This window comes from Trematomus bernacchii, unplaced genomic scaffold (assembly GCF_902827165.1).
Source record: "Trematomus bernacchii unplaced genomic scaffold, fTreBer1.1, whole genome shotgun sequence".
Taxonomy (NCBI): domain Eukaryota; kingdom Metazoa; phylum Chordata; class Actinopteri; order Perciformes; family Nototheniidae; genus Trematomus; species Trematomus bernacchii.
Window position 1 is genome coordinate 2,356,431 of NW_022987778.1, and position 25,468 is coordinate 2,381,898.

General features: G+C 41.5%; 1 protein-coding gene across 4 annotated transcripts in view; it reads right to left on the reverse strand.

Annotated features, from left to right (window-relative positions):
- plekha7a (pleckstrin homology domain containing, family A member 7a) overlaps nucleotides 1–25,468 on the reverse strand; it is a 150,781-nt gene that overhangs the window by 15,487 nt on the left and 109,826 nt on the right. For all 4 annotated transcript variants that reach the window (XM_034149151.1, XM_034149149.1, XM_034149152.1 and 1 more), the window contains 7 exons: nucleotides 14,646–14,827; nucleotides 10,675–11,199; nucleotides 9,797–10,358; nucleotides 7,286–7,369; nucleotides 4,081–4,134; nucleotides 2,079–2,138; nucleotides 75–155 (listed from right to left, as the gene is read on the reverse strand). In XM_034149151.1, the coding sequence (XP_034005042.1) occupies nucleotides 75–155; nucleotides 2,079–2,138; nucleotides 4,081–4,134; nucleotides 7,286–7,369; nucleotides 9,797–10,358; nucleotides 10,675–11,199; nucleotides 14,646–14,827 (1,548 nt within the window). The remainder of the gene's footprint in view (nucleotides 1–74; nucleotides 156–2,078; nucleotides 2,139–4,080; nucleotides 4,135–7,285; nucleotides 7,370–9,796; nucleotides 10,359–10,674; nucleotides 11,200–14,645; nucleotides 14,828–25,468) is intronic.

Below are 25,468 nucleotides of genomic sequence, written 5' to 3' on the forward strand. Positions count from 1 at the left end.
AAAAATGGTGTCTTTAAGAAGACATTTAAACTAAATCACTGATTCTGCAAGCCTTATCTGCTAACTGTTAATACCTTATCTTCCTTCAGAGAGCTGATGGTCGCCTCCAGATCTTTGAGGATCTTATCCTGCTCACACAGCCGACTCAGCTTCACCTGCAGGGGGAGACACTGAGTGAGCACTGAGCGAGAGAGGGGAGTATTGTAGAGACTGTACACACATTAAAGCACTTCTTAAGTAACTAGCATTAGTGTTCGTCTGTCCGTTGACCTCTGGTAATTAAAAGGTAGGGTAGGTAAGAATGGAGAAACCAGCTGGAGTGCGCTAGAATTTGAAAGTGCACAACCGGAAAAAATCTGCCTCTTCCTTCAGACTTCCTTACAGAGCCCCTCCTCCAACACACACGAACGCGCACATGACCAATGAGGGCACGAGATAAGTTTGTGCACAGATGGAAGGCTGACAGGCAGGTAGGCCATCCAGTTATTTTAGCCGGGCCGGCTCAGATGATTGGTCGTGCTTTTTACAGCGCCACGGCTTCCACAGATGACATTTGTTTATGTATTTATTGTCAATTCAAAGCATTTAATATATTCATTGCTATCGGGATGTTAAGAGCATTCCATGAAATATAACAAAAAGTGTTTCTGAAGTGAATTACCTACCCCACCTTTTAGTGGCCCATTTACTTAATGACAACTTCACCTGCAGCTGTTGATACATAAGTATGTGTACAAGAAAGTGCTTCTCCGTGTGTTTGTGAGTATGAAAGTGGAGCGTTTGTACATTTTTACTGCATGAAGGTTTGTAAAACCTTAAAGAGGCCATATTATGCTCATTGTCAGCTTCATATTTATATGTTGTGCCTCTACTGTGACATGTCTCCATGCTCTGATTGGTTAGCTGGCCGGCTCTGTTGTGATTGGTCAACCGCATACAGATGTCCCGACCCTTAGCCTATCACGTAACTTCGGGATTGTAGCCTTTGCAGGCCATTTACATGCACTAACACCTTTCAGGAAGGGGGGGAAAAGCATGATAGGGCCTGTTTAACATGCACGGTACCGTTGTTGCGCTGGTCACGTTCAGGTGTAATTACTGTGATTGAGCCTATTAGACAAAGTGTGTGCGACCCACCCGACTCTTTTAATTAAAGTGTCGAGGGGCTCTGAGCCCGTTAATTAATCCTCCGTTAAACAAGGCAAACGTCCAGGCGCAGGTTGGATCATTTCATCATCCTGCATTAAAACACTCACGGTGTAATGTTGTAACTGAACAGCTTGATGTGGACAAAGTGCTTCTCCGTATACACAGTTAGTTGTTGTATTGCATCATATCAATTATTAATCCTGTTGTTTTCTCCACGGTCATGTCGTGGTTGGATCCGATCAAATATTCATCGCAGACAACGCTCTCATAAATTGTTTAAACAGCAGAGTATGCAGGGAATGTATTGGATTATCAAAGTGAAGTAGTTAGCGTTCACCTTTTAACACTCTCTGTCAGCTGATTGCTGAGTATTAGTTTATCACGTATTTCCATGCTCTTTCCATAACACCCCTAATTAGTTTAGCCTTAATTCCCCTCAAGTTTCTCCTGACTGAACCACGGCAGTCTGCCCCTCCCCTCTAAATAAACTCAAATTGAATGTTACCGAAATATAGTTTGTTATTTTATTGATAGCTTATGCATGGACATGCTTAAACTGTGTGTGAATATTGCATCAAAGTACAAACAGTAATTAAAATGCTTGATCAATTTGTTAGACATTTTCAGTTAAGTCAAGTTTATATTTTTTAAATGTGTTCTTTTAAACTTCATGTGAATATTGCATCAAACTTAATCTGTTTGATACAGTAAGACTTTTTCATTCAAGTATGTAGAGTATGATGTGAGTATTGTTGAGAAAATATGAATTAATGAATACAATTGTCATACATTTTCCTGGACAATGGCTTCACTCTCCACCACATTTCAATGTAGTGAATATTCTTTAAATATCTAACAGAAAAACAACCAGGAACCAAATTAAAGAACATTTGAAAGCGTCCGAAATGAAAGACCCCTGTATTACTCACATCCACGTCACTTTCTGCAACCTTGACAGGTTTCCCTGCCTCCTTCTGACCTCCAGCTACCTAGAAATTGTAACAAAAAGCATTTCAAGATGTGAGTTGTACGGTCAAAGAAAGTGTCTGAACCGTGGAACAATGGCGCTGAAACAAAGGAGATACAGAACACAGGGACAGGCTACACACTACAGTATCACGAAGCTGAGACATCTTAGACACATTCTCTCTGCCTCGTGTGTGACAGTATGAGTGAGTTTTGGCACATCAAATCAGCTCTTGCCATGGAGAACACAATGGCTATGGTCACTTTGAAGCCCTGCACAAATTGACGCATCCATAAAACCTCTATACAGTTTATTATGGCCACTTCATACAAAAAAGTACAGGAAAGTAGTTGTTTAAAATAGTCTACGGTCAGTTGCTCCCTTTAAGTTTTGGCTACTTAAAGTTCTAGAATAACCTCCTGAAAAACTACAAAACATTAATCTACAGCACATGGAAAAATCAACTGTTAAAAGCTTTTGTTAGTGCTTGTAAATGATTAGTTTAGGTCTACATGTACTTGTTTTTTGGAATAAAATATAGCCGTAACACAGTGGCGCTCTGTGTTGGTGTCGTGCAGCGTTTCAGAGACGATGGTAGAAGCAGCTGGCTTTTCAACCACCGGGCCACAGCCACAACACATGCACTGCCGAGCCATCCCATGCCCACTTTTCAACAGCATCGTCAACATCACCACATGGGACGGGGACGGGGACGGGGGACAGGTCAAAGGTCACGTGGATATAAGACGTTGGATGCCATTCAAGCCATGAATGCGGTGCTGAAAGCAATGGGATGGTCTTTCTAGGACAAAGACACTACACCTGTACACTAAATACTGGAGGGACATGCACAAGCATAAATGCGAGCACACACACACATACACACACACACACACACATACACACACATACATACACACACAGGCCCGATTCCAAACTATCTAACAACCAATTTCCACTCCGTTTGCGCGTTCGTTTGGAGGGTCGCCACATTTATTGCCGTTTCAAACCAACTATTGGGAAGGGGGAGTTATTAAACTGCCCAACAGGAAGTTATTATTCACCTGTCAATCAGGAAGTTATTAAACCATCCAACAGGAAGTGACTGACACTGTTGGTAGAGTTAGCCTGCTTCATAATTGTAAGTGTTTTGTCACTATATTTGAAATGACTAGGTTAGCAAGGTTAGCTAGCTAGCTACAACAGCAGATCTAAAATAATATCGGAAGAAATCAAGCAATCAAATTGTTAAAATAAGCTAATAATACATACATTTTAGGTAATTTCTAACTGCAGTGACAGTTGACCAATGTCTGAGAGATGCAGATTTTAAACCATTGTTACGAAAAGTTATGATCTTTCCTGTTTCTGCCGGAGAGAGGGGAGTTTGTTCTGAAGCTTCCCGCTGTATTTCCACCCTCCACCTTAAAGAAGGAGCCTCATTTAACTGAGAACGTGACTACAGACGGAGATCCTCCATCAAGGAGTGGCAGGGTGATGGGGTTTGTTTGGAACTGGGCCACACAGTCACAGCCACACGACATTCAGCATTGTTTCTGCTTGAACAGCACTGGATACAGACACTCACACACACGTACAGCTTACGTTCATTAGAGGCCTGAGAGGCCCAGCAGTGTAGTGCAGTAGTAAACTGTGAACTGCGAGGATCAGGGGCTCTAGAGCTCTGATCTGGGAGTCAAAATCACAAAGACACAGAGCCGCAGTCACAAAAGGGCGGCTGCTTTAGTGAGCAGTCAGAAGTCTACTGGGAATCTCTTTATTCGTGGCAAGAGTGTGGTCATCAGTAATAAGTAATAGGTCAGTAATAAGTGTGTTAGTTTGAGCTGAAGACATTTCAAATTAGAAAAGGCACAGAACAAATAGATAACCGGAACTAAAGCAGAAGATAAACTAGTTAAAATGTCTAACAGCAGATATCCAATTTATTCATCTCCAAACCTCACCTTCAGGTCCAGATACTCCAAGTCCTTCTTGAGCTGCATGTAGGTGTCATCACTCTAAAAGGTGACAAACATGAGGGAGGGAATTATTGATTTGTGTCAACAGGTGTTATAACAGGGAGTCATTTGAATCTGCGGATGTCAAGTATGAGGATTTCTGTCATGTGTCCGTGCCAACATGCATCACAACGTACAGTAAAAATGCATTCATATATATCCAGAGATGCTAATATTCTCCTACTACAGAAAACAAAAACACCAGCACAGACCAGATCCATCTGAAGCAGCAGATATTAAAACAATTCAGATTCAATTCAGCTCACATCACAAAAACAAACAAAAGATTCACGAATCAGAAGACCAAACTGAGCAACACATCCACAGCCAGAGCATGGGATGTCTTTGTGGACGTCAACAAGTTAGCAGCACAACATGCCTGAGGACATTTTTCACTAGAAGCACGACATGGAAACGGACCAGCCAAGAACAGCACATGGACAAAAAAAGAGGCGGATGACGGCAGAAACCAGATTAACCATGCCCGACGTCACCACACTAAAGAACTGGAGCTGTGGGGAGAGGTTGCCACTGATATACTGAGACTTGGCTATTGATGCTGTTGCTGCTTTTTTCACTTTTATGTCGGTTTGACAAGTTATATTTAAGGTTAATTTCACATTTAGACATACTTATAGTTGGGGACTGTGTTCTGGACAAACAGTGTCTATATGCAGATAGAGAAGATGTCAGTGGTTTCGGAATAAAAGGACCATTGTGTTATGACACCTTTGTTTGGTGTGCTAAATATAAAATATTACATATAATTTGTATACATGTCTTATACAGTATGATAAGAGCATCATTGTCATTGTGTTTCAAGAAATAGTCTAGCTCAGGGGTGTCAAACTAAATTTCATCACGGGCCACATCAGCATTATGGTTGCACTCAAAGGGCCGGTTGTAACTTTAAGACTATATCAAAATGCATATACAAATATTCAATATATATAAAATAATGTATTATATTACATTATTGCCTCTTCATTGGATTATTATCGGATAGGGTAATAACTTCATAATTAACTATGTCTGAAAGCAGAAGTCTAGGGCAAATAATTGCAAGTCTCTTCAGTAAGAATGTCACAAAATGATTTAAAAAGAAAAGCCAAATTCTGAAAAAAAATAAATAAATAAGTGAAATTTTGAAAAAAAAGTCTAATTCTGAGAAAAAGAACAATTCTAAGAAAAAAGGCATATTTTGAAAAAAAAGACAAATTCTGAGAGAAAAATCAAATTTGAGATGCATTGTGGGACATGTAGTTCATGGGCAACGTGCTTCTGTAAAGTAGCATGTAACCGTATAATAAACATATTATATTCTTTGCAAGCTCTTATGGGGCCGCATGAAATGAAGTCGCGGGCCGGATTTGGCCCCCGGGCCTTGAGTTTGACACCCCTGGTCTAGCTGTTGATTTCACCTGGGTTAGATCCATAGGTGGTGGTGTGATGATTAAAGGCTGGCATCAAAGTTGGATTGTTATTTATTTTACACAAAGTATCCATAAATCTAGGAATTTTTTTTTTTTTTTAATCCTATACAAATATGGTATTTTGGGGGGAAATGGGACATTTAATTTGTTAGGGAATCCTCAAAGGTATTAAAATCCCTCCATCTGATCAGATATTTTCATCCAGACTCAAGTGTTGGACGGACGGATTGACGAACAGACAACTTACCAACAAAGAGACACATCTTTTCGTTTCTAGGAATATGTTTAAAATTCATAGTAAAAATTATATGAGCTCCAGGCTCGCGTAAAACTTAGTGGTTAGAGCTGATGGCCCACGTAGTTTGAATACATTTTTTCATGCGTCATCCCCACTATCTCCGCCTTTCAACACTGTCACTTTCTAATAAAGGGATAAACCGGCCCAACATTTTAGTTTTACATGATATAAACTCTAAGTATGAAATAAACATCGAAACCTCCTATAGTAGATCTGAATTAATGTAAAGCAGAGATAATATGTTTGGTGGCAACCTCTACCAGTAAAATGAAGGGCAGGCATGCCGCATGGGGGGGGGGGGCGCACACCTGGGTGTTGAAAAGGCCCAGGGGACACAGGTCAAGTCCGAGGTGGGACACAGGAGAGGGGCCGGAGCTGAGGAGGGGGCTGGTGCTAGTGGTGGAGGCAGTGAGAAAGTGGTTGTGGAGGAGGGGCTCTGAGGGGCCGTTGATCCGCTGCAGCTGGGAGACCGCGTGATGACGGGCGGCGGCCATCTTGGCCTGATGGCGGCGCAGCTGAATGAGGAGCAGCGTGAGCTCCTCCGGCTGCCAGGCAACATCAATCACACAAAACCATGGTTACTCACTGTAACCCTAGTTCTAACAAGTACAGATCGAGCCCTTTACTGGAGTCTTTGGGTAATACACTTCACCAGTCAAATGGTACAGAATCACCCACTGAAATGTAGCCGGCCAATCAGGATGATTCTACGCAACTGCTTATAGAACTAGGATTTAACCATTGTACACTTACACAGGCTCTGCCATCTACTGGACACTGGGTACAGTGGGTTGAACCAGACAACTAAAAGCACACGAAAACGCATGAAGTCGGGTAGGTTCGTCCTGATTGGTCGGCTATGTTTATTTATGCAAATTCAGTGGACGAATACGTAATTGGTGAACACCCAAAGAGTCCAGTAGAGGGCGGAGCCTGTGTGAGTTAGAACTGACCATACCAAGCTACAGAGAAACATCTATTTTCCTAAGAAGTAGCCTTGCATTCACACACAGCACTACTCACTACTAAAGGTGGATTAATGCAGTTGAAACAAAATGCCAAACTCACAAAAACAAACTGTAGATGTCAGGCAATGTCTTCCAAATGTTTAGCTACAGACAACTGGCCAATGCCGACAAAGGTCTAATCAATATTTGGTCAATATCTGTTAACATTTTGTTGTAGCGGAGAATAAATGCTCTTCTTGTGACAGATTTCTTGTGAGAAACACATTTCTAGACACTGGAGGTAATCTTCCAGAAGGAATAACACACCACTTCCAAAACAGCCTCTTCTTTAGCTTTTAAGCATTAAGGTTTCTGCTCGAATTTTCAAATACTGAAATATTAATTACACACCTAATGTAATGTTTGTTTAAATATTAATAAGCATATTTGATGTTTCTAATGGTAAGACGTACCGTTTTGCCATGAAGGCTGGGAGCGCTGACGGTGTGTGTGATGTAGCCAGATGGAGGCATTGACCGTCTCTCAATAGTAGAAGCCTGACGACACACAGACAACACAGTTTACACAATACACACATAGGAGAAAATGACATAACGGACAATGTGTGCTATAGAAATGACACTTTAAAAGACATACAACAACATATAGAATCTGTTATCACACGATATTACAGTTCACTTCACCCAAGGCTGGAATGACTGTTAGAGGATGCAATATCTCACACGGCCTTGATAACAAAACACTGTTTTATCTCTGGGCAACATTGGGGTTGAGAGAGAGTGGGCGTACATTTGCATATTTGTATGTTTTTTCACAACCGAGTTGCCAATTTTCTCAGTTTGCATAAATGAGACAAATGTGTTACACAGTATATATATATTCAATACAGTATGAAGTATATTAAATATATGTATAATTGTTTAAAAAGGACATATCCTGCTGATGTTCAGGTGTATATTAGTATGTAGTGTCTCTACTGGGACATGTCTCCATGCTTTAATGTTCAAAAAGCTCTTTATTTTTCTCATACTGCCTGTACTGCAGCACCTCTTTTCACCCTCTGTCTGAAACCAGAGCCCAGTCTGCTCTGATTGGTTAGCTGGCTCTGTTGTGATTGGTCAACCATTTACAGAAATCCCACCCCCTTGCCTATCATGAGCACTGTGTTTGAGCACTAGCCAGCGTTTCCGCCAGGGGGGCGTCTTGCCGTCATTTGACGCCCTTATTCAGCTCGGGACGCCCTGAACTCGAGCCGAGGGCGTCCAAAAATATTAATAATTCGAGAGAAGATCGAGAGTTTTTATCGCTTGAAATAACGAAAAGGAAAAAGGACAAGGACATCCCTATGTTGGAGGGGCAAAGGAGTCTGGTGGGATTCTTTTCGGAGTATTGAAGATCGTTTCCCCGACATCGGCGGTGCCTGCTACAGGACAACACGGAACATGCGCGATTTGGACGCGATGAGCGGGGGGGGTGCTAGTGGAGCATGCGCGTGAGCTGCGAGCACCAGAGCCTCGCAGCGGCGAAACTGAGGCTCCGTGGTAAACTGTGGTAACATGAAGATCCGTTTGGGAGCCGAAACAGCCGGCGCTTTAAGAGAGCCGAGCCAAATTATCCGGTTCAATAACGTAAAAAGACAGTATCTATAAGGGACGGCTCAAGTCATAATGCAAGCACCCCCCCCCCGCTCTCGGGGTGGACGCCCTCTCAGCCCTGGTCTGGCGGAAACACTGGCGCTAGCCGATAGAAGCGCAAGTGTTACAAAGAGATGTCACAATGTTATGGAAGTAAACAAAATAGTCCAATGGAGGCGTTGCAGGCACACTACAGGAAAGGGAAAACCCCAAAGTAGATAATAGGGACTCTTTAATATAGTTTACTGACTTTTTGACTGAGTGCTGATACAGTTGAGGTAGTTTAACAGACTGAAAGCCTTAAGGGCACGTCTGCCATTGTGCCCCGAGGCACTGAAACAATTATAATGTTCAGTGGAGCAAACTTCCAACATCCTCCCCACACTGTCACGATGACTGACACTGTTCTGGATGGGAAACTATTTCATTTGACATCGTGCTCTTGACAAGTGGGGGAATAAAATAAACATTAATGGTTCATTCTCTGGAAACAGGCAGGATTGATTTCTTTCAATCCATGTCTGCTGCAATGCAGTGAAAATAAGCTGCTGTCACCCATACGCCATTATCTAATATGTCTAATCAACATTATCTACACATGCTGCAATTAAAGAACCCATCCTTTATTCAACACAGCAGTTCTTGTATAATTACTTGCTTAAATACTCCGGGGACACTTGAACAATTATCAGTTGATTGATCGCTTTGGAGAAACAAATTTGGGTTCATTGAATATTAAGTTGCCTTGAATACGAGTGTGACGCGAGCTTTTCTGCCTGCATGAACGTTGGTTTATTCCCTAGAATTAGAACTGTCAAATTGTTCCTATCAAGTCTTGACTCTGTATTCCTACACTTCACTATGGACATTTAGTAAAACAAAAAATTTAATGTATTGCATTCAGAGAAAGCTTGCCTCTTTTGTTCATTTGTTTGTTTTCCTTTCTTGTCCCTTTGGTATGAAGCATCAAACATGAGTGGAAAGTCAAACAAAACTGAACCTCTGTGATGTTTACTGAGAGGTTTACAGTTATCTACACAAGATATTGAAGTGACTGTTATTTTGTATATATTGATTGGTGTGCTTTTATTTATGTCTTAATGTGTACATATTTTAAATAATACATATTTTTATACATATTTATATTTTTTGTATTTGGGATTGTGGGAAACCGTATTTTGATCTCTCTTATATGTATGTGATGACTACTTCCATTCTTGCAAGGATTAATGAATACATGTATCCTGATTATTGAAGCTCAAGCCGGTGACAAGTGATATTTTTCTAATAGTTATCTTCACATGTTGTTTGCTTCAACATTATTTTTACCTTGAGCATCTGAGACTTGCTCCTGCGGGGGGACACAGCGAAGGGGCCGTCCAGCACCGACCGTTCCCCCGCCGGTCTGACCGTCACGCGCCCAGCCGGAGTGTGTGGTCTGCGTGTGGGCGACAGGGTTCTGCTGGAGCCAGGTGGAGGTCCGGGTGGAGGGATATCTGCATCTGTGGGGGGTACCGAGACACAGCGGGGGGGCCCTTCAGACCTGGGTGCTTGAGGCACGGTGGATGGAGGTCGGGGGCCGAATGGGTAGTCGGGGGCCGGGGTGTAGAGCGGTGCCGTGGGGCTGCCGTGCCGGTACTGGTGCCGCTGCTGCCACTCGTACAGCTGCCACACGGTGCCGGGCCCCGGGTTGGACCCCATGTTGGGTCCCGGGTCGGGGGCCAGGCGGAAGTGGCTGAGGCGGTCCTGGGCGTACTTGTACTCTCCGAGCCGGGCGGGCGTGGGGCTCTGGCGAGGGGTCTTTGGCAGCGTCTGGTACGCGTCTGGTGTGGTGAACTTGTGCTGGGTCGGTGGTGTGCGACGAGGGAGGGTGTTCTCTCTGGAGGGGGGGCTGAGGAGAGGAGAAACACCAGAGGTTATTTTTATGTACCAAATTAACCATCCGGACCAGAACCACCAGACTCAGGGTCAGTTTCATCCCACAGGCCATAAGACTGTTAAACACCTGAACTTCTTAAAGAACATCCATAACATTCATCTGTTTGCAACTTATATATATCAATTCCAATTACTTGTATATAGGCTATTCTGCACTATTTCTATTATATTCTATTTTATTTTATTTACTTGCACTATTATCTGTTTTATTGTGTTGCACAAACAATAAATGATAAGTTGAATTTTCAAGACATAAGGCGGTGCCCCACCCTTTGTGATCAGCCTTCTGCACTTTGACCCACTGCTCCACCTGCTCCAGAGTGCTCCTCCTGTGCAGCAGCCTGTGAGAGTCAGCCGGCGCCCGCTGGTACGTCCCCGCTGCGATCCCATTGGGCTCCAGGATGGGGCTGGGCGTGGACACCAGGCCGTTCCTGGTGCAGATGCTGGAGGGCAGGGTGGAGGCGGCTCGAGACGGGGCCCGGGACGGCACCCTGGAGACAGGCGCAGAGGCCGAGACGTGGTCCAGCTGTGGGAGGGCGGAGGGCGCGGGGTTGGAGGGGAGGGAGGTGTGCGTGTCCATCTCCAGGGCGGTGCTTCCTATGGGGTGCTCCAGCGTGGTGGAGGCAGGAGAGTACTTGTGGAGGCTGCAGCGCTCCTCTGAGGCCCGGTGGATGGGCTCCAGCAGAACCTCGTGGACCACGGGTCTGTCAGGGTCCTGATGGAGGGTCACGTGGTTCGTCTGCGGGACGGCCTGCTGCTGCAACATGTCAAACGTCTCCAGCTTATCAGACGTTCTGTGGAGAGAAGTGGGGATATAAAGGCCTGGGTGAATGTTAGCCCATAACAAGACATGTGATACTTTGTTTTGCCTTTATAGGATATGTTATAGATATATTATATGTTTCCGTCCCTTTAGTAGGTCTAAAGTATTCTACTTTATAATGTATATTTTATAACGCGTATTCTCAGATACTCTAAAACGTCATGGGATCGTTGTTTTGTCTTTGTAGGATATGTGATAGATATAGATATTGTATATGTTTCCGTCCCTTTAGTAGATAGGTCTATTAGAGAGAATTCTACTTTATTCTGTATATTTTATAGTGCGTATTCTCAGATACTCTTCTGAATATATGTATTTTCTAATGGGAAAATACATATATTTGCTATATGTTTATTTTATTCTATTTGTATAATTATGTATGATGCTGCTGTGACAAAACAATTTCCCAACTTGGAATAAATAAAGTATATATCTATCTATCATATCTATGTTTTTTGTACGTGTAATACGTGCCGTTTCTGTAACACAATGTCTCAGAAATATGTTGTGAATTTTTCTTTTTTATTGGAAAACCAACCACATTTGTTTGTTAATGGTGTTTTGTATTTGCACATTAACTAAACAGTGTTAGTGAGTCGTAGTGCATTACAAAAAGTTGTGTTGTTAAGTTTTGGCAGGTAATTTGCTCCATACATAACTAAACCTCAAACCTCTCAAAGTGTTCTTTTACTGGATAAGAACCAATTCTGTTTTATTGGATCCCTTCTGATACTCTATGGACGTCTTGTTCCACCATTTCTGAGTTTGAGTCTTTTATCTCCTGTGCTGAACTCAATTTAAACTAAATGACTGTCACATAAAAGGGAAACTTTTAGGCTCAACCCAAACTTTAAGGACAGGGTTCAATTCACCAGACAGATCACTTTAAAGCAGGGCATTTGATAAGTGAAGCCTTGGAACCACAGCTAAAGTTTAAAATCAATAATAAAACCCCCTGTGACAGAAAGCAAGAGAAACAGCCAGGTCTCTGAAATTCAATGACCTACACAAGAACGTTTATTTTAGAAAATTAATTCAACAGCGGCTGGCTTGCTCCCTTGTTCACTAAAGATATTTAGTATAAAAGAGCCCTACTGTATAATGACAGTGTTAAATGAGCCATCCTAGGCCCTGTCCTTCAGTTGAAAAATAGCGTGTTGCTTGCAGTGTATGAATCATTTATTAAAAATGTATTTGCACATTGTAAAAAGTAGCCAAACTCTTGAAAAACAAGTGCGAAATTCCAGTCAATAGTAATCATACTGTTATACTTTGTTCAATAGGAAAACATGGGGTGAAAAAGTGGTTTAAAAACTCCCAAAGTGAAGCTGTCTCTAGAAAGGTTTTCCTTCCTGTCATTCATTCACATCTACTGTAGTCTTGTGGGATTTCCCCTCCTAAAAAAACAAAAACTGAGCGGTACGAGACGAGGCTGCCAGAGAATGATGGGACGTATTTGAACTGAGCAGCTTGCCCCATAAACACATAAATAATACATAGAGAGAGCGGCTGCCTACTCAAAAAAACAGCATTTCACAACATCAGAAGATAGTCTTTGAAAGTGAGCAAACATGTTTGTTTACTTGCTACCCCTTTCCCTCAACCTATCCTAAGGGAGTCCATGTACGTAGACACGTTAGTTTAGCTGCTATATAGACTGTCGGGGGGGACCTTACTTCTTCCTTCTCTCTGTCTGTACCTGTGTACTCTCATGTTCCGAATAACCCAGCTTCCCCCAAATTTCTTTTTGGTGTCTATCTACGCCGGGATCCTGAGTCGTGGCTGATCCTGAGTCCTGATCTGAGTCCTGGACTTCGAGTCGTGGCTGAACCTGTCTCTGCGGTCCTGCCTGACTCTCATCATACTACTTCCCTGATGGCTCCCACAGGATTGTTGACATCCTTGTGGATTAATCTTATTCTTATAGACACATGCATTTCCAAACATTTGGTCTACCTATGTTGTAAAATGTATTATCTCTCACACACGGCATCTATTGCACGTCTGTCCGTCCTGGGAGAGGGATCCCTCCTCTGTTGCTCTCCCTGAGGTTTCTCCCATTTCCCCTTTAAACTGTGGGGTTTATTTGGAAGTGTTTCCTTGTACGATGTGAGGGTCTAAGGACAGAGGGTGTCGTATTGTCATACTGATATTCTGTACAAACTGTGAAGTCCACTGAGACAAATGTAACATTTGTGATATTGAGCTATATAAATAAACATTGATTGATTGATTGATTGACATGTAAAAAAAAACGTGCTCATGAGCTATTTCTTCAGGACTGATAAGAGATTTGGTTAACAGTAAACAACAGAGTGGCATGTTTTTCCAGATATCATTTATATAGGCAATAGAGATAAACAAATAGCAAGTCTCTCTTTGTATTTAAAGGATATATTGTAGCTATTGGATAAAGTATATTAAAGGTTTATATTTAAGTTGGAGGTGCGGTGTGTGACGGGAGGGCAGCAGGCAGCAGCAATACCGTCATTGACACGCAGACGCAACCTTATGCTTAGTAAAAGACGGATTATTAGGATCTGCTGTTTAAGTTTATGTTAAATATTGTTTTCGAATTTAGTTTTATGTTTGCTGGAAATAAACGTTGAAAAGCAACCGAAACGTCCAGTGGATTTTTTACTGCGAGTCTGACACTGCTTCCCAGCCCCAAGCTCTACATGTGGCCAAGAACAAGAACTTTTGAGGTATCGAGTTACAAGACAAACCTTTGGGGATTTTGGCCACTACAGGACCTATTATGCACATTCTCAGGTTCATATTGGTATGTTGTGCCTCTACTGTGACATGTTTCCATGCTTTAATGTTCAAAATGGGAGACTCCCTCTGGGGGGGAACATTCGGATTTTAGCCTTTGCAAACCATTTACATGCACAAAAACTTATATAACACACTACAGGAAAGGGAACACCCCAAAAAACAAAGTAGGGCCCCTTTAAGATACAAAGTATGTGTGTCATTCGTAGTTTGTGTTATTTTGTGTTTCCATTTGTTTCAGGTAGGCCTGTTGAGTAGAGTAGTTATTTCAACTATTACCCCAATTAGGGATAGGGCATCAATACATTTTATATCTCAATAAACAATAATTTATATTTTAAGTAACCTAAAGGAATACAAACACTGGCAACAAACACAAGGGGGAGCTCATGGTGCAAAGTGGAGGAACCCATGTTTGGAGAGGAGCAACACAAAAATCTGTGTGTGTGTGTGTGTGTGTGTGTGTGTGTGTGTGTGTGTGTGTGTGTGTGTGTGTGTGTGTGTGTGTGTGTGTGTGTGTGTGTGTGTGTGTGTGTGTGTGTGTGTGTGTGTGTGTGTGTGTGTGTGTGTGTGTGTGTGTGTGTGTGTGTGTGTGTGTGTGTGTGTGTGTGTGTGTGTGTGGTGTGTGGTGTGTGTGTGTACCTGATGAGTGTGTTGCTGCTGTTCTGCATCAGCGTGGCCTGGTCCATGGCCCTCAGCCAGGTGTTCATGTCCTCCTGGGTGTCAGCGCTGAAGTAATACGTCCGCATCCCCGTGTGCTCCGCCTGCGAGCCAATCACAGAGCTCTGCATGTAAATGTACGAGCGCATACCAGTGTGGCTAGCCTATAGGGAGAGAGGAGAGGCAGGGTGAGTGTCAGGGTCACAGAAATCAGCTGTGGATAAAGAGACAGGTGAGATGTCATGCTGTCCAACCAGAGAAACAACATCAAGGGCCACATGAGCATCGACCGATACATAGAGGCAATGACGGAAACCACACGATAGAAAATACAGAGACAAAAGTGCCAGCCATTTACGACCAACAAAGCCACGACGTTTACTCAATGAGAGGAAAGATACTCTGGTACGATGGAGAATGTGAGGGTCGGAAAAAATAAGTCTGTTCACAAACCTGTGTTTCCCGCTGCTATAATAGTTTAGACTCAACACATGTCAAAAAGGTCAAATAAAAGTAAACCTTGTCATGAATGATTGCTCTTTTTTTCAATGGTATATGTCATAAAGAAAGGTATAAGTTACAGAAGTATGGTATGAAAAGTAGCTCTGAATAGACGCAGTGTGAAATGTGACCAGACACCATGACAGGGTAATTGTGCTGTGATTTAAGTGCTGAGCTCATGACAGGCATATTCATAAACGTAAGATTGATGTGTCTTTGTATGCACATTAAAAAGGGCTATTAGTGCTACATCTAAGATTTATATGTGTGATGTTGCAGAATAATTTAAAGCAGAGCAAACACTGGTGAGGCACACACTAAATAATAGTATAGGTTAAGTAATATAGACTGTAGTCTGTGAGTGACTTCTGTTTTTAGTGTCAATTACACTTTAACTGTATACTATCCATTTTTTAAATAAAATGGATTCTATTTGAAACCTTCACTAAAGCCCAGTGTGATCTAGGTTGGCATCTGTGTTCAGTGTATCCCAACATTCATTTAGTTTCTTTATTTGAGGTGGGGGTAGTGTGTGGGAGAGAAACTTTGGGATTTTAGCCTTTGCAGACCATTTACATGCACACAAACCAATATAACACACTACAGGAAAGAGAAAGCACCAAAAAGCACAATAGGGCCTCTATAGGCGCGTTCACACCGCAGTACTTTTCCCACTTTAGTTCCGATATAGTTCCGAAATGTCGCGTTCACACCAAAAAAATCCGGAACTAAAATTAGTTCATGAGAACCTTTTTTACCCCCTTTTCCGTCCCTGCTAGAGAGCAGGGACTTTCGTGGGAGAAAAAGGTTCCTATGTCTGATTGGCTGGGCGGATTGCAAACCACGCCCCGTAAAACTCCCAAAAAGTTTTGTGAAGCCGCCATTTTATTATCCTCGCATTAGCATTATTAGCATTAGCATTAGCCCAGCGCACAAACGCAGAGAGACTAACTTATGGCAACACAAAATAAAACATGGGAGCGGTGGAGATGAGGAGGTGTCGGCGTTCTGGCGATTTACTCGGAAGGCTTCAACTCCGGGGACTTCCGGCCGGGGACTCCGGGTGGCAGTATACGCCGGGAAGTTGTTTGCGGCCTGCCAGTAAACCCAAAGCAGAAGAAGAAGAAGTGACGTCAGCGGCTTCATTTGCCTAACCCTAACCCTCAGGGAACTTATTCCGGTGTGAACGCGATCTGCTCTTTAGTTCAGAACTAAAGAGTTCTCATGAACTAAGTTCTGATGAACCTTTGTGGGAAAAGTACTGCGGTGTGAAAGCGCCTTATGTGTCTTAGGGGCCTCAGTGCCTTTCTCTGCATCCCAGAGAACAAATAAGAAGCATTAAAGTTTGTGTAGGTGGAGAGAGCAGTAATACTAGTTTTACAGCTGGAGGAAAATGAGAGGTTCTCGAAAATCAACATGCTTCTAGCTGCATTTGAATCTACTGAGACTGCATCAGTAGGGATGCCGGTATCTGAGCTTCTCCTACTATGGATTTCTCCTGAAGTCCTTGAGAAGCTCACACCGATTCCTTCACTGTTTGATCATTCATACAGACAGAAAATCTTCTTGCGACTGAACTGTTTTTTTTAGCTGTGTTAAAAATATCTGAAAATGATGTCACTGATATGATAATTGCCCCGCTATCCTGAGGGATAAGAAACCAACCATCAGACAACAGAAATGTCTTCAAGGAACATTACATCTCCAACAGCTGTTTAATTATTAGTGTCTAAGTGTTTTCTACCCTTGATGAAGATGTCCTTGCTGTGAAAGTGGGGTTATTAGAGACCCTTTTAAAGTGAGTTGCACTCCGCTGAGCACAGATCTTTAATGTCCTACTTTCCCCTTTCCTTCCTTCCTTTCTTTTGGATCTGAAGACAAATTAGGGAACCCACTCAACAACAGATGCATGCAAATGAAAAGTAATTAAACGCAAATCTTCCCTGCCCTAATTCATTCCCTGAATAATGAATGCAGCATGATAAGAGTGTAAGGATGGGATCTACATTACAGCAGTAACTCCACTGTGATTTCTCTATTTGCTTTACATTGTGATAAAAGGAGATGTAATTCAGCTTCATGTCTGCATCGTGATGACAACAAAACACTACAGTTCAATGTACACACTGAACAAGTTAATGAATTATGTAAACAAAGACTGTCATTCCCTGCTGTTCTATCTCGGTTTCTATAAACCCCAGCACACAAACGCTGACATGTACACAAACAAACATAACTGCATCGCCTCCAGCAGCTTGATAAGTCGCCTGCCCTCTGATAGCACCGCCGTCTGGCTGCTGAAACAAGCTCATTTCAGTGGCTGTGCACTAATCAAATGACTTCAACTCTCATTTCCTTACTCACTATGTTTGAATATGTACTTGAGGCTAAACCTAGTGCACACTTAAAGATCTTAGATTTGATTGCAACATCCTATAGTCCTATCAACTTGTGTACTTGCTCCATACTTATGTGGATGGGTTGTGGCAAGGAGTTTGTATGCATGCACTTAATAACCTAAACTGACATTAGACATTTCCTAACAGAGGTCTTTATTGTTTAAGGTTATGCTAATGAGTTGATTGATGTCAACATTTGACATGTAATGCCATTAAAGAGGACACATTATGCTAATGTTGAGGTTCATATGTATTTTGTGTCTCTACTGTGACATGTTTGAATGCTTTAACGTTCAGAAAGCTCTTTAAATCGCCATACTTCCTGTGCTGCAGCACCTCTTTTCACCCTCTGTCTGAAACCAGAGCCCAGTCTGCACTGATTGGTTAGCTGCTCACAGATTAGCCTATCACGTACAATGTGTTGGAGGACTAGCCAATAGAAGCTAGAGTGTAACATAGTGATGTCATTATGTTACTGAAGTAAGAAAGGAATCAAATGGAGGCGTTCAAAACATGAAAACCTATATAACACACTTCAGGAAAGGGACACCGCCAAAAGCCTTATAGTTCCTCTTTAAATTACTGCAATTCCACAAAGATTGTTAACATTATTTTCCCTGACGAGCAAATTAATTGAACATTAAATGTGCTGACTGAGCAGAAACTTGGATCATGATGAACGTGCTCTGTTGTTTCCAATCACAATCCAGGGCTATGCTCGCTTGCAGCCAACCAAACACTAGAGCAGCTGATCACACTGTCAGAACAAACAGTGCATTGTGACTGCTGTGAAAGCAATAATCAAACAGTCAAATGTTATATAACTTAATTAAAGCTGGAATGTGGGATCTTCAAATATGAATTAGTGCAAGCCCTTGCCAAATGAGTTCACACAATGCAGTGTTGTGGTATTGAGTGTCTGTGGTGACTTTCCCACGGTGTGGCACCAGAAGTGATGCGTTATTACGTCACTACAGAAACATTAAGGTGGCAGGAAGGGGGGGGGGGGGGGACTCTAAATCTTATGTACAAACAACAATGCTGTTAAAACTACTGTAAGCTTTACAAGATGTATATTTCACATATACCTAATCATTTTTAGAACTTTTAGTCCCCCTCGCATGTTGTTATTGTAGAGTCAAGTTGTTATATACACAAATAGTTGTAAACTTATTGTATATTGTCTCAAAGTTGGTTAACAAACAATAGAAGGGGTGGGGGACCATAGGGAAGGAGCATCAGCTAGGAAAACGGCTTAATCCTATACCTTACATAATATTCAAACTAAACTTCAAATACTGTTACACTGCCAACAAACGTGTGCTCTCCATCTGTTGTCATACAGTACGTGTCTCTGCTGTCTAAGCACTTGATCAGTATTTTAATGAGTGACCCTTTACCCCTGAAAGCTTTCAAACCAGTTAAAAACAGCAGGATTGTTGTTTGGTTAAAATGAAATTCTCCAGACTCTTTGACCACAACACGGCCCAGAGGAAAACACCAGCTGTGGACCAATCACAGTCCGCCTGTCACTGTCAGGGAGTGAGGATGTTCTAACATGACAGGAAACAGGCAGGGAAACTTGTTAGCAAACACTCATCTTAAAAGCCAATGGTAGAGGTCTCCAAAAACACCCCAAACATCTTGATGAAAGGAATGACAGCATCCCCAGGAAGCAGCTGTCACAACAGACCTGCTCGCTCACATCAACACTGACAGAGATCTTAAATCTGCGATGGGACGGCTTCATGATGAGAGACAGAGACTGCTGGGACTGTCAGATGTTGAGGCATGTGCAGAGAGGCATGTCACACACTCCGTTAGACACTTATATAATGTAGTATGTTTTATATAGAGTCCTATGTTTATATTTTAGTGTTACACTGTATTCTAACTTATACCGTATTTTTGCATTGTGAATTCTATAGATACTCTATAAATATTTATCTTTCTACTGTTGATATGTAAAAAAAATGTGGGGTTATTTTAATTTTATTATATTTTCAACTCATGTCTACGGAAGAGAAATAGGGCCACGTGATAATATTTTATTCAGAAAAAAAGTTATTATTCTGAAAAAATGACAGAATTCTGAAAAATAGTCAATATTCTGAAAAAAAGTAAAAGTTGTGAAAAAAAGTAAAAGTTATGAAAAATAGTCAATATTCTGAAAAAATAGTCAATGTTATGAAAAAAAGTTAGAATTCTGACATGAGTCAACATCTTGAAAAGAAGACGGGGTTCTGAAGAAAGTCAGAATTTTGAAAAAAAGCCTAAGAACTAAAAAGAAAAAAACACCTTTGTGCAGATCTCAAAAATGTTTCTGTGATCATCAAAATGGATTAGATCATTATCCAAATCACAGTAAACATAATATTTGGTAAAGAAAATAATACGTGAAAATATCTTCATTACGTTTTGTGGAGCTGCCTACAAACGGTATTCTACAGACTGAATACAAAATCCTTGTTTGCTAAAAGAATCACACCATTAGCTAATTTTTCAATGATAATGTGAATAATGTTCCAAAAAGGATCATCCCCTCTACTATTGCAAATCATATCGGAGTTGCAATGTCAGTTAAAGTAATCGGATATCGGTTACTATTTCCAAATCCTGCAGCCATACCAAAATCGACAAAATATTGCACTCAATTCACACCCACACGACCTCCGCCAGACCAAACACACATTTAACCCTTAGATGCACGAGTGCCTGGACCCTACACTCTTCCATAAGTGGGTCTAAAAGGACCCGTATTAGAATAATATGTGTTTTTATGCAATTTTTGTCATTTTGGTTAAGAAAAATCACTTGTATAATATTTAGTATTATATTTTGGTTCACACTAGAAATATTTTATATTTAATTTTTCACTATTTATAATTTTAGAAATTCCTTTTACATTTTTGAAAAAAAACGTTTTCCCATAGGATCCCATAGAAAATGCATGCGGGTCAGTTTTGACCCACTTATGGAAGCTTGGGGTACTAATACAAAAACTACAATTTCTTAAAATGTAAATTAAAAATGTGAATGGCATGATATCCAAAACATGTTTTTTGAGGAATAGCTGGAATATGAAATGATACATTTTTTTTAATTACAAAGATACTTCAAGAAAACCACCTCACCGGGTCCAAAAAGACCCACTTATGGAAGCTTGGGGGTAGTAATACAAAAACTACAATTTCTTAAAATGTAAATTTAAAATTAGAATGGCATGATATCCAAAACATGTTTTTTGAGGAATAGCTGGAATATGAAATTATAAAAAAATGTAATTACAAATATACTTCAAGAAAACCACCTCACCGGGTCCAAAAAGACCCACTGCATCTAAGGGTTAAAAGCCCTGTCGATTCAATCCTCTGTCCCCAGCATTGATTTGTCCCTATTTTAGTTACATCCATACATACAGACACATACAATAGTAACCTGATCCTACACACAACAGCAGCGGTTTAAAATAACACAGAGACCTCTGTTTAGCAGGAATGCTGAGTGGGTCATTCAGCTCTGAGTGCATGACCGATACTCCCACACACTGAATTCATACTCAGCCAAGCCGCGTTCTCTTTGTGTGTGTGTGGGAGTATTAAGGGTGTTCCACATTATTAGTGTTGCCGAATATTGTTCAACGATGCTTTGTGTGAAAATATGAAATGAAAACTCCCCTCTCGCTCTGCCCTCTATTTCACCGCAACCAGCTGTCATGACTTCCTTCCTCTCCACCTATCGCTTCCTCTCTTTATTCTCCCTTTATTCTTCAGCCCTTAATCACTTCCCTTTCTGTGCTGCCTTTTTCTATAAACTGAAAAATATCACTCCCTCATTGCTCTTAGAAGGGCTTACAAAAGTGTTGGCTCTTTGCTCGCGGACAGCCCCAGACAAACACTCACATACACTCTTTGTCGGGGCGCTATTTAAAGAGTCATTGTGCTCATACAGATAAGCCTCAGCAGCCAGAGCGCCACAAAGCTCCTGATAAGGTAACCTACTCTAAAGTGTAGAAATGGAAAGAGAAAAACATCCAAATGGAGGCAGCAACTGCATGTGGGTGTCTGGGTTTTAAATCATGAAAAACATTCAGAGTTTGAATCCTGTTAGGGAAAAGTATAACAGGTTTATCGACTTCAAAGTTCCCTTAAGCTGCAGTGATTTCGGAAAAGTCAATGTCAGTTGAAGATCTACTGCAGTACATTATTGTTCCACTATTCATTACTGGGAGAGTAGAGTGAGGTAAGGTGACTTCAACGTTTTTCCCCACACTGTCAGAAAACTGCATGCTGGTACGGTGGATGTGATGGAGGAGGCAGTGAGAGCACAAAGATGAACGATAAGCCCCACACAAGATAAGCCAAAAGATTCATATTGCGATGATGGGGTGGTGAGAGAATGACGGGAAGAAGACACTGGGGGGGATTAAGACAAAACACTAAAAGAAAACACAACCAGCCAAAAGGACATGTTGCTCTCAAAAAACATGCATCAAAAAACCAACAGAGGAATATACACAGCCGCTGTATATTCTGTCACGTTTGGACCCAAAAAAGCCACACCAACAACAGGGATATTAACGAGGGAGGGCACGAGAGAGAGGGGAGAATACCTATTTATGGGATGGCTGTCACTGGGCGACGCGACACACTCACAAGGAGAGAGGGACGTCCCAGTCGGAGCAGCCAACCAATGGGAACAAGAAGAGGACTCAGTGAATAAGGGGAGGAGGAGGACGGGAGGTCGTTGAAGCTTAAAGGTCAATTTGGTAGTCGATGTGTGCAGCGTTCACACACCAAAACACCGTCATCAAATACCATCACTGTTTGGGGTCCTGCTGATGTGGGTTACAGACCTGGTTTAGCAGCATTCATTTGAGGAGTTTGTTTGATGAGTTGGTGGCGTTTATGATGTTATCACTCAAGTAGAATGGGTTACTTTCCTGTGGTGGAAATGTTGGCTTTGGTTCAGCTTCATTTCAGTTTATTTGAGACATTAAGAATTGAATCAACACGGGGTGAAAACTGTCTTAAATTGCCCTCTCTGATTGGTAGTTGTATGCCTGTTGTTACCGCTAAAAGCACCCAGCATTACCTATAGTTAGTTTGCTGTTGTCAAAAGGTGTAATTTCCCTTTGTACTGACCATACGCTGGAGTAAACTTCTACATCACTGCTGCACTGTGAGAAGTCAAACCAGTGGACTAAAAACTAAAACATTTACGCTGCTCTTATAACAGTAAGGAAAGAATAACATTGAGATACATTCCAATCTGCAACAGCCATCATTTGCAGTTTCCAGGCCATGAATATTGTTCATTTTTGCTATTTTTATCATTTGAGTTCTGTTAATGGGAAATGTTGAAATGCGTTAATTCTTCCTCTTCATTCCCTGTCACTGCCTTAAGGCTTAAGATGTCTCAAAACCTCATATTGTAGAACATGTAATGATGCTAATTGAGAACTAATTTGTTACCTTTGTGACAAAGCTTCTTTTTTTCAAAGTTGCTCATGTGAATGACAAGCAATTTCACCATTTAATGACATTTAATGAACTGTGAAAATCATAATTTCCTTCTTCCAATCGTGGAGAAACTGTGAACAAATGTTGACTTATATCATTGCCAGGAAGTATACAAAGTCTACAATCCAGGTTATACTATTCTTCCTACTGCCCACTGGGATTGTAGCATACACCAGTTGGTTGCCTACTATTGGTTTTACTTCAGCCTTAAGTCAAGAGTAGATATCCGGATTCAGTACACAACTTTAATATGGTACAAATGAGGGTACGAATCCTCTTATGGCACTGTGAGATCCACCAGGATAATCTCCTTGTCTTTGGGTCAACAACAAAACTACTGGATGTAGAGAGAGATCGAAGACATCTGGAGACTGCAGCTTCTTCTCCTAAGACCTTGCCATTTTTCAGCAGGGAGAGGCTTTATCTGACTCTATGGCCAATCTAATCTAATATCAGCTTAGACCTGCAAGACAGTGTCATGGTGCCATCTATACCATTCTGGTTTTGGAGCTTTTTTTCCCCATTGCTTCCCCAAAGCATGTTGGTGAGGGAAGAGTGTAACAGACTGAGCGATGTAGGAATGAGATGCAGAAAGGTCATAAACTCTAAAACTCTTATCATGTTACTTTGTTTTTTGAGGAGCTCCCAATAAGTCCAATAACAGCGTGCTTGGTTTAACTGGATCGCCCTGATTCCTTTAAGTTCCTCACTTCCTCCTGGATAATGGTGAACCTGCCCCCGTTTATGAAGCCTTCGCCCTGCTTAAAACGCATCGAGCCAAGGCCTTCCCTTCCAGAGCAGTGAACACCGTTGATGTCGCGCGGCTTCAGAGAGCTCGTTGCCTTGTTTATGGCTGAATTTGCGCCCTATTTCCGGCCTGATCTTGTACTAACTCCAGCTTGGCAAACATATTAACTCTTGAAGTCTCTGAATGTTGCCACAGCTCTACAATTTGCCACCTTAAGTTATTCTTCCCATGATGATAAAAAGGGATTTCTAGCAGGTCTGATCTTACCTTCACCCACAGGGTAATGGTTTGGGTTAATATCTGATTATGTCTGTAAGTGCCTGTTTGATTTCTGTCTCTAAGTCCATTGAAAGACACCTACCTTGTCCTCTCTACAGTGAGTATATTGAGTACGATGTTTACGTATTGTAATACTCAAACACTGGGTCAACATACTTATCCAAAGACCTTTAAGCAGAGGGTTGTGGATCTGTGTGTTGTTCAAAGACAGCTCATAAAACATGGCCGCTGCTGCTGTAAAACCTGACCTTTTAGACAAAGGGCTTTTTTTTTTAACAACAAGGCAAACATGCCCTTCATTTAATATACCATATTTAAAGTCAATGCTAACTCACTGATGACAAATGACTTTGTCTGTTGGACCTATACAACCATGTGCATATTTACATACACATGTAATCCGTGAGTAAAGGGGAAGCCTGTTTGTGATGGAGTAAACACTCAGTAGGTGTTGTGCATTACGCCTCTTAACTTCCCACATGTCGGGAAGGACTCAAACAGACTTGAGCCTCGGGCCACGGAGAAGCTTCATTCCAGACGAGCTTTCCGTCTCAATAAAGCCACTGACAGACATTTGGCGGTAATAGACTTCAACACAACAGGTGCCGAGTGCTGCTCAAAGCTGAGGGGCGGCTGGTAGGCAGCGTTATGTTGGAAGAGATTTATCTATTCCTTTAACGAGCATTCAAAAATCATTAGAGAGGTTTTCCTAATTTTAGGCAGGGCTGTAAAAGCAATGGTATAAAATCTATTTTATAGCAATTGTACATGCTTGTTTACTGCTTACAACCTCAATTGCATGCAGTCATAGCTGTGAGACACTTTTCTAATAGGCTTCAAAAACATGTGATCAATGGCACACAATGAAATATTTGTTCAAAAAAAGGGAATAGTTGCGTGCCAATAAACCAGCTGGTAGACACACAGTGAATCAACAGGTGCTATGGTAGCATTACGTTGTAAAGAGGCAGCAGGTTTTCAATTGGAAGGTAACATCTATTATTACTAATAATTGTCCACATCAAAAGTGCTTTAAATAGCACTAGTGATACCGTTTTAGAATATGTGCCAAGGGTGGGAACAAAAACGTAGTATTTAAAATGTTTCCAAAGTCTTTTGAAGTTGGACTTAATTGATGCTTCATGTTCCACAATGTAAACAGTACAATGTGACTTTGAAGTGTGCAGCTAGCCTCGCATGCTTTGCATTGTTTCCACGTGTAGAAGAATCCTGTTAGTGTTTCGATCACTTTGGATACACATGTTGTGGTTGAAATAAGCTTTCACAGCAACTGTCTTATTGTGAGTTTAAAAGAAACAGTTCTAATGTTATTCATATTCTAGCTTTCATTTTAAG